We start from the raw sequence: 17,494 nt of genomic DNA on the forward strand, positions 1-17,494 counted from the left end.
TAAAAAATATATTCCTGAGTTAAAGTCCTAAATAAATAGAATTTTTGAACAGTGACTTCTAAATAAAAAGGCTGTAGGGGCCTCGAACTGTTTAGTCTGTGATCGCGGCCTCAGTGAACCGGTCGCGGATTGACCTCACACGGTAAATCCAATTATTTCATGTAAGTTGTTTTTTATTTATCAAATATTTAAAAAAACGTGGAGAGAACAATTTTGTTAATAATAATACTAAATTCAATTCTCAAATTCTAAAAAGTGACTTGTATCTAGCATATTCTAAACACAAAATATATGCTTTGCTGGTGGTCCTTCCTGACTGATATTATTCGCAGACAAAAAAGAGTGAAAAAAAAATCTACTGATTGTGATTATAATTCTAGTCATTATTATAAATTCTCAGTTAAATGTTAAAATTTAAAAGTGACGATTCAAAAAAGCCTTATACATATTGCTTTCGTTAAAAATATTTTTCTAATAATTAAAAAAAAAGTAGAAATTTAAATAAAGTATATATATATATATATATTATGCTATATATATATATATATATATATATATATATATATAGTATATATATATATATATATATATATATTATGCTATACAGTAACCATATTGATTTTATCGTACAAAATACATTTATTATAAATAAGTTCAAAAGTTATATAGTTTATTTTGGTTCATTCAATTAAGGAAATAATATTGAATAATTTTCGAAACAATTGAATATATTTTTTCCAATTTACAAACGTACCAAAAAATATATAAATAAAACATTATAAAAAATGGTCCAGCATGTGGTGACTTACCAAAGCGCCTGTCTTCATCCTTAGTAAAAAAAGTAAATTGTCAAGATTAATTTTATTAATTTATATATTTCCAAGCCGAAAGCCGAAAATGGTGTGAGTGGTATTACAACTCTTGGTCGCCCAAGCCCACCTACACGGGTCTACCCACCCATAGCCCACCGATAGGAAATTATACTATTTATTATATTCAATAATAATTAATCAATGGATGTTTTCTGACTATCGAAATACTACTTGCTTACAAGAATCTTCTAATTATTTTAATTGACGTGCGCTATGGCTATGGGTCGATCCATTGACACCTTTCATGACAAAAAAAGAACATTTAATTTATGATTATGACGAAACAGACGAACAAAATACTATTCCAAAATTAGTAACTAGAGTAATAATAGTGCCAAAAATATTTATGCGATCTAACTTTCTCTCTTACTTCCTCTACCGATAACACGACTGCTGACTGTTGTTTCCCGACACAACCAGAATAATGATCAAACGGAACGGGAAAATCCTGCAAGCGTTCTCATAAACATTCCAGTTAATACTTTTAAGTATTTGTGACATATTATTAATGCAATACGTACAATGAAATTTACGCTCTTATTAAAAACGAAATGAATTAAATAGCCGGAACGCAAATTACCGGAAAAGAATGCCTTAAAATAAACATATTTTTAACGAAGTCACGAAGTTTATACTTTAAGTACTTTAATACTTTATTGTACATCACACCACAAAGAGAAAAATACAAAACATGTATATTGCCTAAATAATTGTACAATTATGGCGACCTTATCGCTACACAGCGATCTCTTCCAGGTAACCGAGTGTAAGTAATTACAGATAGGATATGGGGTAGGTGGTGGTATGAATAAAATAATATTAATATTTAATTAAAACAAAACCAATTATTAAATGTAAATATAAAATACACATACTATACATATATCCATAAATAAATTATATTATCAGTACATACAAAATTATAAGTGTATGATATAAATACATACTACATACAGCAACAATGAATAAAACGATAAGTCCTCAAACATAACAAAAAAGAAAAAAGAAAAGCAGATGACTAATACAAGAAATACTGAAATAAAAGAAATTATCGGTGATAAGGCATTTAAGACAAAAAGTTTTTACCTTAGGTTGTAATTAAATGAAGTTGTTTAGTAAAGAATTTTCAAAGACACGTTCTTAAGCATATTTGTTCTCTATTTAATTCATTAGGTTGCACACAAAACAACCGCAGACCTTGAATGGTCAAAACAAAAAGTCATGACTTAACAACATTCTCTTAATCTCTTCCCCAATCAATAATTGACATGAGTTGCGAAGTTGAAAATATTTGGCTGGTTTCTAAGGTAATTTGCATAATTATGAACATACTCGTAGTAACGTAAATTAAATAGGTACTTAAATAATGTAAAAATATATCTTGTTAAAGTTACTGCTTGTATATTCATTTATAATATCAGTATCACAATGAAAACCAGTATTATTAATTCAATGTATATTGTATAGCCTTTGTTACATCTCATTCAATACTAAGTTGTGTAACATCTACTGCCACAGTTCACATGATATCTAAGCACTTAACGAGGCAGATTTGTCTAGATAAGGAAGGCTTCTCGATGCACCAAGCGTTTCTCAATAAATAATAAGATCATCCACAAAAACGTGAGCCAACATTATTATAGAGAACAGAGCACTACTACAATTCTATCATTATTAAGTTACAACACTATGACAATGAGTTATGGAAGGAAAACCTGTACAAAGTATTTGTATGCCGGACGTGTATTGTACTGTGTTATCTTGATTAGAAAATATTACGGACATACCAAACTCAAAAACACAATTAGCACGCTTAATATATTGTCAAAAATGTTCTAATTAGTCGTGTGGAAATAAGGTTTATTATAGTTATTGTTTGTTGAAAATCTTGTTACGTACATATCGTCACATTTATACTTCATTGTTTCAGGTTAAAAATGAGGGCAATCATTTTAATAATTGCAACAGCAACGGCAATAAGTTGCCAGGCAGCTTTGCCTGAAATTCGCTTTGCTTGGAAAGAAGTTGACTACGTTTGGGATACACCGGCTCAGCGTGAAACAGCAGTTAAAGATGGACTTTTCGTGCAAGCCAATAATCTTCCTTTGGGTTTAGCTAGGTGGAAGAACAAAGTGTTCGTAACAGTACCGAGATGGAAGAACGGGGTGGCATCATCGTTAAATTATGTCGATTTGGATGGAGCTCAGGATCAACCATTGAAACCCTATCCATCTTTAAAGGAGAATCTTGTCTCTGATTCCGCTAAAGAATTACCGTCAAACAGTTCTATTATATCAGTTTTTAGAGTATTTGTTGATCCTTGTGACAGACTTTGGGTAATGGATTCTGGGTTGGCAGATATTTTAGGTAAGTTGAATAACTTAAAATGTACTTATCATTCTTATGCACGTACATATCGACACATCTAACAACTTAAATGAAGCATCCTACGTAGTACAGATGAGAGATAGTCATTTTGTATCCTGGAGAAAGTTACGTTTATAATATTATTAAAAATTTGGATCGTGATTACATTTTGATCGTTTAAGTTACTTTAAAACATGTGATTTACTTGGTAATATAATTAATAACAAATTTACTTTAAAGGATCACCAAATCAAGTAGCCGGACCTTCATTGGTTATTTTTGACTTGAATACAAATCAATTGATTCACCGCTACTTCTTCAAAGTCTCCGACATGAAAGAAGATTCATTCTTCGCTAACGTCGTAAGTAATAAGAATATACTCAATTAGGTTAAAGATATATTTAGTCAGAAAACTAACTTTAACTATAAACATAAAATAATTTATTCTCTTATATTGATAGTTGTTTCATTTAAAGAATAATTTTATATTTCCGTAAGTCATGTATGTATTACATAGTCGAAAAATCTTAGACGTAACAAAATATTGAATTAAAATATAGCTATAATAATTGTGTAGCAATAAATAATTGGTATCGACGTCGTTTAAGATATCAAATTTAATATTTTCAACGAACTTTTTGTCCGAATTTTATATTTGAATATTTAGTGTTCAGTTTATAGTGTTTTTTTTATTTTATCAATAAGCGCTTATATAATCACATTAAAATAATGTAATTAAACTCAATTATATAATACTCAAAGTAAAATATATTTGTAGTTCTTACCGGATTTTATTTATTATTACTGAAATTGACATACATATTTTGTTCTTAATTTTATAAAACATGGCGTTAATATTAAGAAAAAAATAGTTATATCATTTTAATCTATGTTATATTAAATATATGTTGTTTTTTAAAAGCTTATATACCAACATATTTTAGCCTAAATGTCCATAACGGAATCTTATGGTCAATTATCCGAAGTCACGTTTTGCACATTATACTTTTGAATTTAAAATTATAGGTGGTAGATGTAGACAAAAATACTTGCGACAATGCCTTCGCCTACGTGCCAGACTTGGGAGGTTACGGAGTCGTGGTTTACAGTTTGAAGCAAGATAACTCTTGGCGAGTAACCCACCACTACTTCCACTTTGAACCATTGGCTGGAACTTACAATGTCGGTGGCATCGAGTTTCATTGGACCGATGGAGTGTTTGCTTTAGCGCTCTCCGAGCCGAGAGAGAATGGGTGAGTGAATCACGTACCTACTCTTTGGACCTTGATCGGCTTGTTTTATGTATATCGAATTGACTATGCGTTTTGTCCGTTACGCTCTACTAATTATACACAAAGCACTTAAAGCTCACATTGAGATGTTTATTTGCTTTTATTAAGCTGTAGTAAGGATGTTCTGTTAAGAGTTATTATTATTTTGTTTAATTTTTTCGAATTATTTAAGATTTATTTGTATTGACTATGCGTATACTTATTTTATAATCAAATGAATGGACAATGTTCCAAACCGTTTTGAATCGATAAAACTAATCATTTATTTAATAATACGTTAACAGTATATATTATGTGATATTATTATAGTTGTAATTTTTTCCGTTATAGGTTCCGTACAATGTTTTTCCATGCGTTCTCGAGCACCAAAGAATTCTGCGTATCAACTGAACTCCTCAGAAACTACACACACATTGACAAAACCGAGGCATTCCACGACTTCAAGGTTTGAATACCAAGTTAGATATTATGTACCGTTCGATCTTAGCAAATGTCACAAGTAAATATAACGAAACTGCTTTTTTATTTACATTGCATAGCTAGAATGCTGATTAATAGAAGGGGCCATTGTCACGATTTTAAGTTGTTATTTTACAGTTTTATTATTTTTGCAGCTTTTGGGCGATAGAGGAGAACGTACCCAATCTTCGGCCAGCTACTACGATACAAACACGAGCGTACTGTTTTACACGCAGGTAAAAAAAACAACGTAGTTTTATTTATGACAATATATACATATATATGTATATATATAATTGACTTTATTTATTTACTGGACGCTATTCCTCGTCATCATCATCGCGAGATTTTAGTTATTCAAGATTTAATTTATGAAATGTAATGGAAAATAACAAAATGATAAACATATTAAATATAACTTAAACTTTGGAAAAACCACTATCAGGAAAATATATCGTATTATAATTTCTTATGTGATCGATTTAAGGTAATTTACATAATTATTTCTCACTTTAACAACAAAAAGCATCATTATTTATAATCACATAAAACAGTATAATAACATATAATGTATGAAACAATATCCAATTGCATCTCTGATATCATTTTTATATAATTTATTCTTTATAAATAGATGTATTTATATATAATCATTTTTATAACTCTCATTCGTTTCGATTCGTAATTAGATAAATATTAAAATTAAAGACTAGTTTATATAAAAATAGATTAATTATATTAATTCTGAATATTAATTTTACAGTGTGAATTAGTAATCGTCAAATCAAGCTCGTAAAAAGTCAAGCTATCTATAAAATAATTTCATCATGTCTATAAATGGTAGTATTACAAGGTTTTCTTGTATTTACTGCGGATATCTATCTGACTTATAATGTCAATGTTTACTTTGATCACGGAGATCAATATGGTAAAAACTTGACATGTGTATGTATTGTTATAATTATTTTCACTTATAATTTATATACATATTAAGAGTTACTTTAAACTTTGTACAGGTTTAATATTCTTGTTAAAATATATATGGTTTACGTTGTTTTTTTAATAAGGCCATAACGACTTACGGTCGCTACTATATTTAAATAGTAGGAGTCGAAATAAAAAATCCTTAAATTTACATATTCCATGCCATTTTCTAATAGTTCTGTTATATTTTACACTACCAACAGTTCTTAAAAAATAAACCTTTATTTATAATACAATACTAGTCTACTTGTAGTTACTTTCTAGTAAAAACGTATTTTTTCACGAATACATAATGAATACCAATTATTTCAATCACTTCAAGGTCAAAGTTATTTATTTTTCTTTATGCCTCTTGTCATTGGAATAAATATTATGATAGTAAGTAATAACACTAGGGATAAAAAATATTTGCTTATATTTTATCGTTATTATAATATAATTATTTAAAAAATACTATTTCTTTTTAAGATTAATCGCAACGGTATTGGCTGCTGGAATTCAAACAAGCCCTACACTCCTGAAAACAATCCTCTGCTCTTCAGTGATCCAACATTGTTCGAATTTCTTAACGACTTAAAGGTAAACGTCAAACTGCATTTCTGCATTAAATGTTTAGCTGTGCACCATGAATTCATGGTCTCGGTGTTATTTAGTTCGCCCAGACGAAATAAATAATTATAGACAAATAGGTATGATATTAGATATAATTCAATCATCAAAAAAGTTAGGGTTGTATCTTGTCTTGCATAATCTTCATCTTCAAAATATTCATATGACCGTACCAATTTTCTTGTCGTTGCATTGATTCAAATATCTTTTATTTTATGTAAATTTTTACTTTTATTTATTTTTCTCTCACAGCTCAATGAGATCGTCGTGAAAATTGACATATGATAGATAATTTTAAAACCTGTTTATATATTTTGATTGACTATTCACCGACCGGTAATAGAGCGGGATAGCGATATAATAAGCTCCAAAACCTGCTTCTTCACATGAGAGTAGACCTTCGTCCAGCAGAGTGATTAACTGATACTGATTCCTTTTATCTGATTGGTCACTTGGTGATGGGGCTTTGCTCAAGCCCTACCCAGAGTAGGTACCATACGATCATCAGATATATCTACCACCAGCTTTACTTAGAATTGTTATGGTCTGATTTGAAGGGTTAGTGAGCCAGTGTAACTATAGGCACTCGGGACAAAACATCTTTATGACATATCATATTTAACTAATGGTTAATATTTCTTACAGCGCCAATGTCAATGGGCGGTGGTGACCACTTACCATCAAGTGGCGTATTTGCCCATTCGCTTATCCATTTTATAAAAAAAAAAACCACTGTATCAACTAGAAGGAATCCGCGATTGAACCAATTGTATATATCATTGTTTATTCAGGTTGACAACGAGGGCACTCTATGGTTGCTAAGTGACAAGCTGCCTCGCTTCATTTACAAGTCCCTCGACCCGAACGAGATCAACTATAGAATATTTAGTATGAAGGCGTCGGATGCTATCGCTGGAAGCGCTTGTGAATAAATGACTATTAATTTTAATTTACAAATGTACAAATGTGAGATAAATACCTATTACTTCATAGATTTCGCTAGTGTTATGTATGTAAGTTTCAATTATCTTTATATATATGTACCTCTGCCTTTATATAGTATATCAATCATTTTAATCAAAATTACATTACAATACTGATATTATTTTAATAAAAGTAAAAACTTGTATGTGGTGAATATTTTTTTCGTAATGTTTATTATTAGAAGAGAAAAATATCTTTATATAACTATTTTATTTTTCACTAATAAAATAAGCCTAATAAACAGAACACATTAAACAATTATAATTAAATGATTGTTTGACAACTCAGTAAAATTTGTTTGTTTATGGATAATACCGTTTTCGAAAGAACTTTCGCGAGAACTGTATTATAAGATTAAATGTTTCTCAGTCGGCTTTTAATAGAACTTTATTTCTTAAGTAATAATAAATAACTAATATTATTATAATCATTTATTTAATATAAATAATAATATTAGATGTTTACAAAACTCACTTTTTTGTTTTATATCAAATTACAGTTCATATAATTTGTAAATTTCAATATATGTTAACGTAATAACTAGAGCTTATCTGATGGTCAATGTCAGATGTTATCAAAACGAGGTCACAGATTGTAAATTTGAATACATAATTATCTAAATAATGGAAATAAAAAAGGATAGAAAGAGAAATTTCATGGTTTTATTTTTGTCTTAAGCTGATAAAGATCTTATTTATTGTGCCTACGAACTTAATCACAATATAAAACCTTAAGTTAAATTATATAGTCAAAACATTAATTAAACATAAGCACTAATTAATTATTTTATTTAAAAATGTCTGTCTAGTAAAGTTATTTTACAATACACAATAGAATATCATATACGCCTTGGTGGTGGATTAAAGTAGATTACTCGATATCGCTGTTACAAAGTAACATAACAATATGTGTGAATAGTAACTGTTTTTAAATCATTTATAGCCGAACTAAACCATTTATCCCCTTAACCATCTTTGCTTGTTATAGGTTGCAAGCTATTATATAATATGAGTATGCAACTATAACTCAAAATGCTGTTTAAAAAAATCTTTGAAAAAAAATTTGGAGCCAAAGCGTTAATTAACCGTATCAGTATCAGTACCTGTTATTCTGTACAAAATATAAATAAATGAGCTGATAATAATTATACTGCACTACAGCTAACTTATTATGCCTTGTTACTTTTTATTTTATGAAAACGATAGTCGCACTGGCAAATGGGCCACCTGCTGGTTTTTGGTAACCATCGCCTACATCCATTGGTGACTTAAGAAATAATAACCATTCCGTACATAGTCAATGCGCAACCAACCTTGGGAACTAAGATGTTATATCCCTTGTGCCGTAGTTACTCTGGCTCACTCGCTCTTTAAATCGGCACACAACTATACTAAATATTTCTGTTTGGCGGTAAAATATGAGGATTGGCTGGTACCCACACAGACTGGCTTGCACAAAGTATATACGTAAATATAAGCTACCTAATCTAACTTCGTACAGGCAAAATTTTATTTAGGCTTACGATATATTTTTGAAATATTGAGATGATACAGCGAAATATTAAATTTTTTTTTTTTTTTTTTTTTTTTTTTTTTTTTTTTTTTTTTTTTTTTTTTTATAGAATAGGAAGGTGGACGAGCATATGGGCCACCTGATGGTAAGTGGTCACCAAACGCCCTTAGACATTGGCATTCTAAGAAATGTTAACCATCGCTTACATCACCTATGCGCCACCAACCTTGGGAACTAAGATGTTATGTCCCTTGTGCCTGTAATTACACTGGCTCACTCACCCTTCAAACCGGAACACAACAATATCAAGGAAATTTTTTACATTGATACAATACGTAGCAACCGATGGAAGTCTGTCAAAGTAATTTATTTACGTTTAAATGAATCTCATTTTGATCTCCATAGATAGCCCCGGATTTATGACTAGTCCTACAAGGCAGCGGCCTTGAGGCCTCGTCGCTGAGGGACCTGATCCAGCCAAAAATAATATAATTTTACTATAACCGCTTCGAATGGGACAATATCGCAATAACCACGTCTAACCTTTTCAGCTGAGTAATCATAATTTTTTAAGATTACTCGGAAACAAAAACACTTTCTGCATTTGCACGATACAACTTTTTTTATCTAAATGAGAATACTTGATATACCTAACGTTATCTTTACTGCACTTTTCATTAATGCAGCAATGATTGTCTCCTATAGTGAATCGAAGTGTGGCGCTGATTTAAAACTTGATGCCGATAACTAGTTTACGTCAGTTTAGTTGCCCCGCTAACATTCAAGTCTCCAATTCACCATTCTCTCGAGTGACACGATCGAAGGATATTGTGTTGCAAATCAAGAAATTTGTGGAAAATGGCGGCAAAGCTCAAGACTGAAAAAGTTGGTATAGTTGGCAGGTAAGAATTTATAAAATTGTTAATTGAAATTATGTTGCGACTTTTTTATGTTTGAATATACAATTCATTATAATAATAAATTATTCTTACGAGTATTTATTTAAGAAACCAGTTTTATATTTTCCTCATTACAATTTCTGTTAATTTATATGCCTTTGCATATAAATTATATCAAAAAAAAATATATGATGATGATATTAATGAAAAAATACCTACATTATTATATAATGATATAAAAAAATATAAATGTTAAGTAAGTATTATTCCTCTATTCCGAAAATACTTGTACAAAATATTAACAACGAATGAAATTTGTTTTCATTTTTGTATAATGAATGTTGTTGAAAGTGTACAAGTAAACACTAAATAGCCCTAGTCGATACGCACGACCTTCACCTACTCTTTATACTTTCCATGGAGATGTTTTGAAGCCATGTTGGTTTCGCTTTAGGCAGATATGCATATTATTTATTGAAAATGTATTTGGTATTTTTTTACTTTTTGTAGTATTATCGTAGTTTCTACTTTAAAAAAATGTAATAAAATACTTCCTATGGTTTTCGAATATATACCAAGATTACATATTATCTAATTTTGAAACACAAATTAATATATATTGGTAATATAGATATATAGTTTGTAGTGAGTGGCTTTGTTGTGTATAAATATATTATTTACTTTTCATTTCGTATTTCGTTTCATAATGTAAAATGTTATCAACATTCTGACTTCTTATATAAACATTCGAATATCAAACCCGTAGTCAGGTATATTTTTAAGTAGTTGTAATAGTTAGTATGATTGCCTAAGGGTTGATTTGGAAATATAAGTAAATGTCAGCGTCCATAAAAATAATAGTCATGCTCAGTTAAGTCAGAAATTACAATAAATCTTATCTTATCGTGTATCTAGCATGTGTGATTTATTCATTAAAATCATACTTACAAGTAAAGACAATATTATCAAAGGGTAAATATTACATGCAATTTAATAGCTATTATGTAACCATGTTGACGAGCCGGTTGGCGTGGTTGGTAGATACTTGCCTTTTCACGCCGAAGGTTGTGGGTTCGATTCCCACCCAGGACAGGCATATGTGTGCATGAACATGTCTGTTTGTCCCGAGTCTGGGTGTAGTTTTCTATATAATTATGTATTTACAAAATAAAGGTAGTATATGTAGTATATCAGTTGTCTGGTTCCCATAACACAAGCTTTGTACAAGCTTAATTTGGGATCAGATGGCCGTGTGTGAAAAATGTCCCAGGATATTATTATTATTATTATTATTATGTATAGCCTCATAGATCAGTTAATCTCTATATATAAATAAGTCTCTTATTTTCATTACACAGTAACTGCTTAATATACGTAGTAATATACAGTTAAAGCAAATGCAAGTAAAAGCAATGACATAGTTCAAAATATTGGTGATAAATTATTTATTTATTATTATTATCAACACGCAATATGAATAATAAAATAGAAAAAATAATCAACTAGTTGATTATTTTTAATGATTTTCTATTTTATTACGCGTTTCTATATCATGTAAACATCTCACTTGAAGATAACAAGATATTGCCAAGTTTAATAATAATGTTAATTTACAGAAGATAGTATTCTAGCAGTTGCTTATCAATATTGTTTTATATGAGCTAAAAAAACTTACATATAATACATATTTAGGTATAAACGAGTATTTTTTATTTATAAAATTATTATAATGAGATATGATATAATAATAACTCTAATCAAATGTTGAAAAAATTACCAGTCATTTATTATGTCAAAATATTTTTTTGTGAGAAACAAAAAACAACTTAGAAAACAATTTGATACGAGACAATAAAGAACAAATAACTTAAAAGTGAAAGATAAATATTATTAACAACATTATGAAGTCAATGCCAAATAAAACAAAAAAACCTAGTATTATAATTTAATGAATAGTTTTTAATTTCGGCAAGACTTATCATTATTTAAGTTCTAACAAATTATCGCTCCCCAAAGTAGTATTATTTTTTTGGATTAATTATGTTTGATTGATTTTTTCAGTGGTCTGATTGGAAGATCATGGGCGATGCTCTTCGCTTCAGTCGGTTACCAAGTGACAATCTTCGATATAATTCCGAAGCAGGTCTCGGATGCACTTGAAGATATTAAGGTTCAACTAAAAACTTTGGAAAAAGACGGCTTACTGCGTGGCAGCCTCAATGCTGAAGAGCAATTTAGCTGTGTCAAAGGTATATTTCGTTATCACATACACAATGCTCTAAATATTACAATTTAATTAAACACTATAAACCAGCACACTTTAACTATTCGAATATAACTATTCGAATAAATATAATATACTTCTATCGATCGACTTAAATTTTATAAATAAATAATGATGTCGTTCGATTTATTTGCTATACGAAAAATATAGATAGATAGTTATTAATGGATTACGGGCAGAGTGACTGTATTAAGTAATTTAAAAGAATAAACATTTTATATAATTCTTCAGGGTCTACTAATTTAGCGGTAGCTGTAAAAGATGCGATTTTTGTCCAAGAGTGTGTACCAGAAAACCTAGAACTAAAGAAGAAAGTATTCCAGGACTTGGACAAGGTCGTGGATGACAAAACTATTCTCTCCAGTTCAACAAGTACAACGCTACCTTCTCTATTCTCTGCGGAATTAAAACACAAATCACAAGTAAGTAGATCTTACTGAACTCGATACCAATTTTGAAAGTAATTGCTGCTGGATGAAAATGAAAAATTAATCTGCTGGGATCCAGTTGCGATGATCTTTACCACATGTGGATCGTGGCGTGCGCTTGATGTTAAATTATTTATAATATTAAATTGTCCTTTATCAATAAATAAGCTATCTAACGCTTATAATAATAAAAAATCGGTGTAAATAGTTGATCCTTTGATTACAAACAATCTACTTTGTGTATTGGTTACAAGTGTCGCGATAAACTCAATTCATTTTTGAGATAATGTAACAACATATTACATCGTTCAGATATATTGATTACTATATTTAAATAAGCCACTAACACAATCAAAGACACTGGTTGAAACTGTACTATCAAAGAAATAGAAAAACAATGTTATGTAATTATAAAATGACATCTTATGTAATTGAATTTAAATGGAACTAACATTACTAGATTTGTAACTTTTATACTCATATCTACATACCCTACATACATGTAAATTAGAAAGTTTTATTCTGTACTGCATTAGAATTATTTTTTTAACGCACGTAATATATGATATATAAACTTAACTAAAATGAAAAGGATAACTAAACTGGTTTTGATAATATTGTTTTTCTAATGTACTATGCCTCGCTATATTTAGTGCCTCTCTGATCTAGTGGCTAACTTATATGTCTGTAGATCCCAAGATCCTCGGTTTGAATCCTAGTTTGAAAAAAAAGTATCGAATTTTTCTCATAAAGACTGCTTAGTAGCAGCCAGGTTTAATAAAGTTGTTATATTCCCTTGCCTCGCAAAGCACGTTAAACCTTTTGTCTCATGATAAGAGATCGTCATTGTTAAAAAAATCGGTTATGGTATTTACTTATTAATGTTGTTTTCTAAAATATTAATAATTAATTTTTAAATCAAGTTGTTTATCATTTTGTCAGGTCGTAGTATCGCATCCAGTAAATCCTCCTTACTATGTGCCGTTAGTTGAAATAGTACCAGCGCCATGGACGAAGCCCGAAGTCGCTAAGAAGACCAGAGAAATAATGATAGAGATTGGACAAGAGCCAGTATCGCTATCCAGAGAAATTGACGGCTTTGTTTTAAATCGCATTCAGTAAGTAGCGGTTAATTTGCGTAAAAAATATTTTTATGGTTATTATTAAGTGTATATATATATTTCTTTATATAAATGGGGCTAATTTGAGTCGATCAAAAGTATAGTACTTCGAAAAATATGACTGTTATTACTCCTAATCATTACTCTAAAGTACAGTAACAGCCTGTTAATGTCCCACTGCTGGTCTAAGGCCTCCTCTCCCTTTTGAGGAGAAGGTTTGGAGCTTATTCCACCACGCTGCTCCAGTGCGGGTTGGTGGAATACACATGTGGCAGAATTTCGATGAAATTAGACACATGCAGGTTTCCTCACGATGTTTTCCTTCACCGAAAAGCACGAGATGAATTATAAACAGAAATTAAGCACATGTAAATTCAGAGGTGCTTGCCCGGGTTTGAACCCACGTTCATCGGTTAAGATTCACCCGTTCTTACCACTGGGCCATCTCGGCTTAAATATCTTGAATTATCTCGATAAGTTGCGTATCCTGTACGGTATACTAATTCTTTGCTTGCATACATACCGAACTTACCCGTTTACTTCTAGATACGCCATTTTAAATGAAGTCTGGCGCTTGGTTGAGGACAAAGTTGTAGACGTCAAAGATGTCGATAAAGTTATTTCAGAAGGTTTGGGAATGCGTTACGCTTTCCTCGGGTCATTAGAAACTGCGCATCTGAATGCTGAAGGCATGAAGAGTTACATTGAAAGGTAAATTAATATTTGTGTTATTTTAATGAAATATATGTATATTCGAAATGATAATGTTTTCTTCCTCGATTGAATATTTTCCAACTGTTTTCATAATATAAATGCCAAAGTAACTGTGGCTGAGGGTTCAGCTAGTATTGTCTATAAAATTCGTCAACAGTGCTTAATCTTCATAAATCAGTACGCCCTTCCCTCTTGGATAATCTGTTAATTTAATAACATTATATATCTGATTTATAGACATTTAGCGGGATATGGGAATAAATATGGAAGGTTTTAGAAGAGATCAGATTCAGATTACTGGTGGTAGGGCTTTGTGCAAGCTCGTCTGGGTAAGTACCACCCACTCATCAGATATTCTACCGCAAAACAGCAATACTTGATATTGTTGTGTTCCGGTTTGAAGGGTGAGTGAGCCAGTGTAATTACAGGCACAAGGGACATAAAATCTTAGTTCCCAAGATTGGTGGCGCATTGGTTATAAGCGATGGTTGACATTTCTTACAATGCCAATGTCTAAGGGCGTTTGGTGACCACTTACCATCAGGTGGCCCATATGCTCGTCCACCTTCCTATTCTATAAAAAAAAATCTAGGTAGACTTCATCTAAAATTAGTCTTAGTTAGGAGCATAACATTGTCAATCACCCACCTTTTTTTAATCTGTTATTTTTTAGATACGGGGAAACTATCTATAGCGTGAGTAATACGTTTGGCGAAATACCGAGGATGACTACATCAAAGAGCGCGGATACAATTTGCGCTCAGCTGGACGCAATGGTCCCCGTGAAGCGCCTACCAGAGCGCCGCGCGTGGCGGGACGCGTGTCTCACGCGATTAGCGCTCCTGAAGAAGGAAATGAACACCAAATATAAAAAAAATTAAAGAGCTAAAGATTAATGTAAAGACAATGCACGTGATAAATTTTAAGGGCAATTCAACTGTTCCTATTACTTCGTTAAGCAATCAAATATGTGATTAAGATACGTGCCATTATTTGTTGAATATAAAAATATTAAAAGCAAAAAATATAAATATTAAAATCTTTTTACTATTTACAAACATGTACAAAGCAACTTTGTCAATATTTTATTGAATAAATATTTAAAACAATATAAATGTGTTTTTCTATTAAGCTTTTTATTACTCATCGGTAAATCCAATTTATTTGAAGTACTTCCAGAAACAGGATCAACTTCATGAGGATAGCTGGAAGCGATAACAACAAAGCTCCTATTTTACTTTTGTTTGATGATTATTTCGTCGTTTGATGTTATAGTAGGCGAACGGGCAAATGCACCAATTGATTTGGTCACAACCGTTAATAGACATTGGCGATGTAAGAAATTTTAATCATTTCTTAAATCGCCTCTGTGCTGCCAACCCTGGGAACGAAGGTGTTATGTCCCTTGTCTCTGTAGTTACACTTGCTTTTTAACCCTTCAAACTGTAACGCAACAATACTAAGTATTGCTGTTCAGCGTTAGAATATCCGATAAGTAGGTGGTACCTACTCAGATGAGCTTGCACAAAGCCATCTAAATAAAAAAGTAGTCTTATAATTAATCCAGACAATTTCCAGAACTTATTTTACAAAAATAAAACGAAAGAACTAATAACGGTGTACATAAGTAATTAAATACTTTTATACTTATATAAAATTTTATGGATGGTCCAAATTTTCCACGATGAAACGGATATTTGACGAGCCGGTTGGCGTGGTTGGTAGATACTTGCCTTTTCACGCCGAAGGTTGTGGATTGGATTCCCAACCATGACAGACAATTGTGTGCATGAACATGTCTGTTTGTCCTGAGTCTGGGTGTAATTATCTATATAAGTATATATTTACAAAAGAAAAGTAGTATATGTAGTATATCAGTTGTTTGGTTTCCATAGCACAAGCTTTGTACAAGCTTAATTTGGAATCAGATAGCCGTGTGTAAAAAATTTCCCAGGATATTATTATTATTATATTATTATTATCCCAGGATATCCGGAAATTCGGTCTCTGGCCTTATTTTGCTGTAAGGGATACCGGATATCCGTAACGCAATATCCAGCCGGATACCGAAAATTTAAAAATTACGTTTTTTTTTCTCTAATATACTCAAAAAAAATGGTTAAGTAAATAATAAAAAATTAACATAAAAATCAATAAATTAAATATATTTCAATTTATTTCCTTGATAGAAGAAGAACAAAAACATAATTAACTACTAATTTATTATTAGCATTTTACTCATACTCTAAAATATGAAACCCTAATATATTTGACTCAAGTAAATAGACTTGTTGTATACAAGCACCGATCGCCATTTTGCAGGACTTCAAGCTACTAGATGCCTTATTTGCCTTTAAAAGAATATCTTGCGTCATGAAGGATTTATTAACTTTAGAGAGTCAGAAGCAATTATTAAAAACTAATTATAATCTACCGCTAGTTAATTTTATGTATAATAATATCTAAATTTTCGTTACATGCGCTTTTGTATACGAGGCCAACATCTGAAAACAGTCGAATACTTTATTTTATTACTTCGAGAAGTGATATTAGACCTCCCGCCTAAAAAAAAGAAATATTGGTTCTGATATATGTTTATATAACATTAAAAAGAAAATCTAATTTATTCGTTTAAAATACGAATTACGAATAACACTGGCAAATGCCAAATATTGACGATTACATACGAATAATTGCTAAGGACAATTCGAAATTTGAATTGCCCGCTCATTAAATGCCGAAGCCACTGCTCTTGACGATGTGTCAAAGCGGGAAAACTGTCACATATAATCCTTGCCATTCTAAAATAAAGCGACATTATATAAAAATTGTAATTTGCTGTTCATGCAAAAAAACGATTCATAAAAATTAATTGTTATTTTTTATAATTCACTAAATCACCAGGACTTTAAAATAATGTACAATCTTTAAAAGACAAACCATAGAAAAATTTTGATATATAAATATT

At 30.7% G+C, this 17,494-nt stretch overlaps 2 protein-coding genes across 2 annotated transcripts; both read left to right on the forward strand.

The window, feature by feature from the left end:
• Positions 1-8,216, forward strand: LOC126768824 (L-dopachrome tautomerase yellow-f2-like). Its single transcript, XM_050487170.1, has 8 exons — positions 1-161; positions 2,803-3,239; positions 3,480-3,601; positions 4,267-4,493; positions 4,863-4,977; positions 5,147-5,227; positions 6,444-6,554; positions 7,376-8,216. Coding segments are annotated over exons 1-8 (1,236 nt in total). The 5' UTR covers positions 1-159; the 3' UTR covers positions 7,517-8,216.
• A 1,530-nt stretch (positions 8,217-9,746) lies between these two features.
• Positions 9,747-15,641, forward strand: LOC126768828 (lambda-crystallin homolog). The gene is made up of 6 exons (XM_050487176.1): positions 9,747-9,982; positions 12,041-12,228; positions 12,495-12,685; positions 13,634-13,809; positions 14,359-14,523; positions 15,200-15,641. The coding sequence occupies exons 1-6, from the start codon at positions 9,939-9,941 to the stop codon at positions 15,405-15,407; spliced, it is 972 nt and encodes a 323-aa protein (XP_050343133.1). The 5' UTR covers positions 9,747-9,938; the 3' UTR covers positions 15,408-15,641.
• Positions 15,642-17,494: the final 1,853 nt, after the last annotated feature.

Source organism: Nymphalis io, chromosome 5 (genome assembly GCF_905147045.1).
Source record: "Nymphalis io chromosome 5, ilAglIoxx1.1, whole genome shotgun sequence".
NCBI lineage: Eukaryota > Metazoa > Arthropoda > Insecta > Lepidoptera > Nymphalidae > Nymphalis > Nymphalis io.

Coding starts and splice junctions, on each gene's coding strand:
- LOC126768824 (XM_050487170.1), top strand. Junction 3,240..3,479: donor TGGGTTGGCAGATATTTTAG/GTAAGTTGAATA, acceptor TTTACTTTAAAG/GATCACCAAATCAAGTAGCC. Junction 3,602..4,266: donor ATTCATTCTTCGCTAACGTC/GTAAGTAATAAG, acceptor TTAAAATTATAG/GTGGTAGATGTAGACAAAAA.
- LOC126768828 (XM_050487176.1), top strand. CDS start 9,939: ATGGCGGCAAAGCTCAAGACTGAAAAAGTTGGTATAGTTGGCAG. Junction 12,229..12,494: donor GCAATTTAGCTGTGTCAAAG/GTATATTTCGTT, acceptor ATAATTCTTCAG/GGTCTACTAATTTAGCGGTA. Junction 13,810..14,358: donor TTTGTTTTAAATCGCATTCA/GTAAGTAGCGGT, acceptor GTTTACTTCTAG/ATACGCCATTTTAAATGAAG.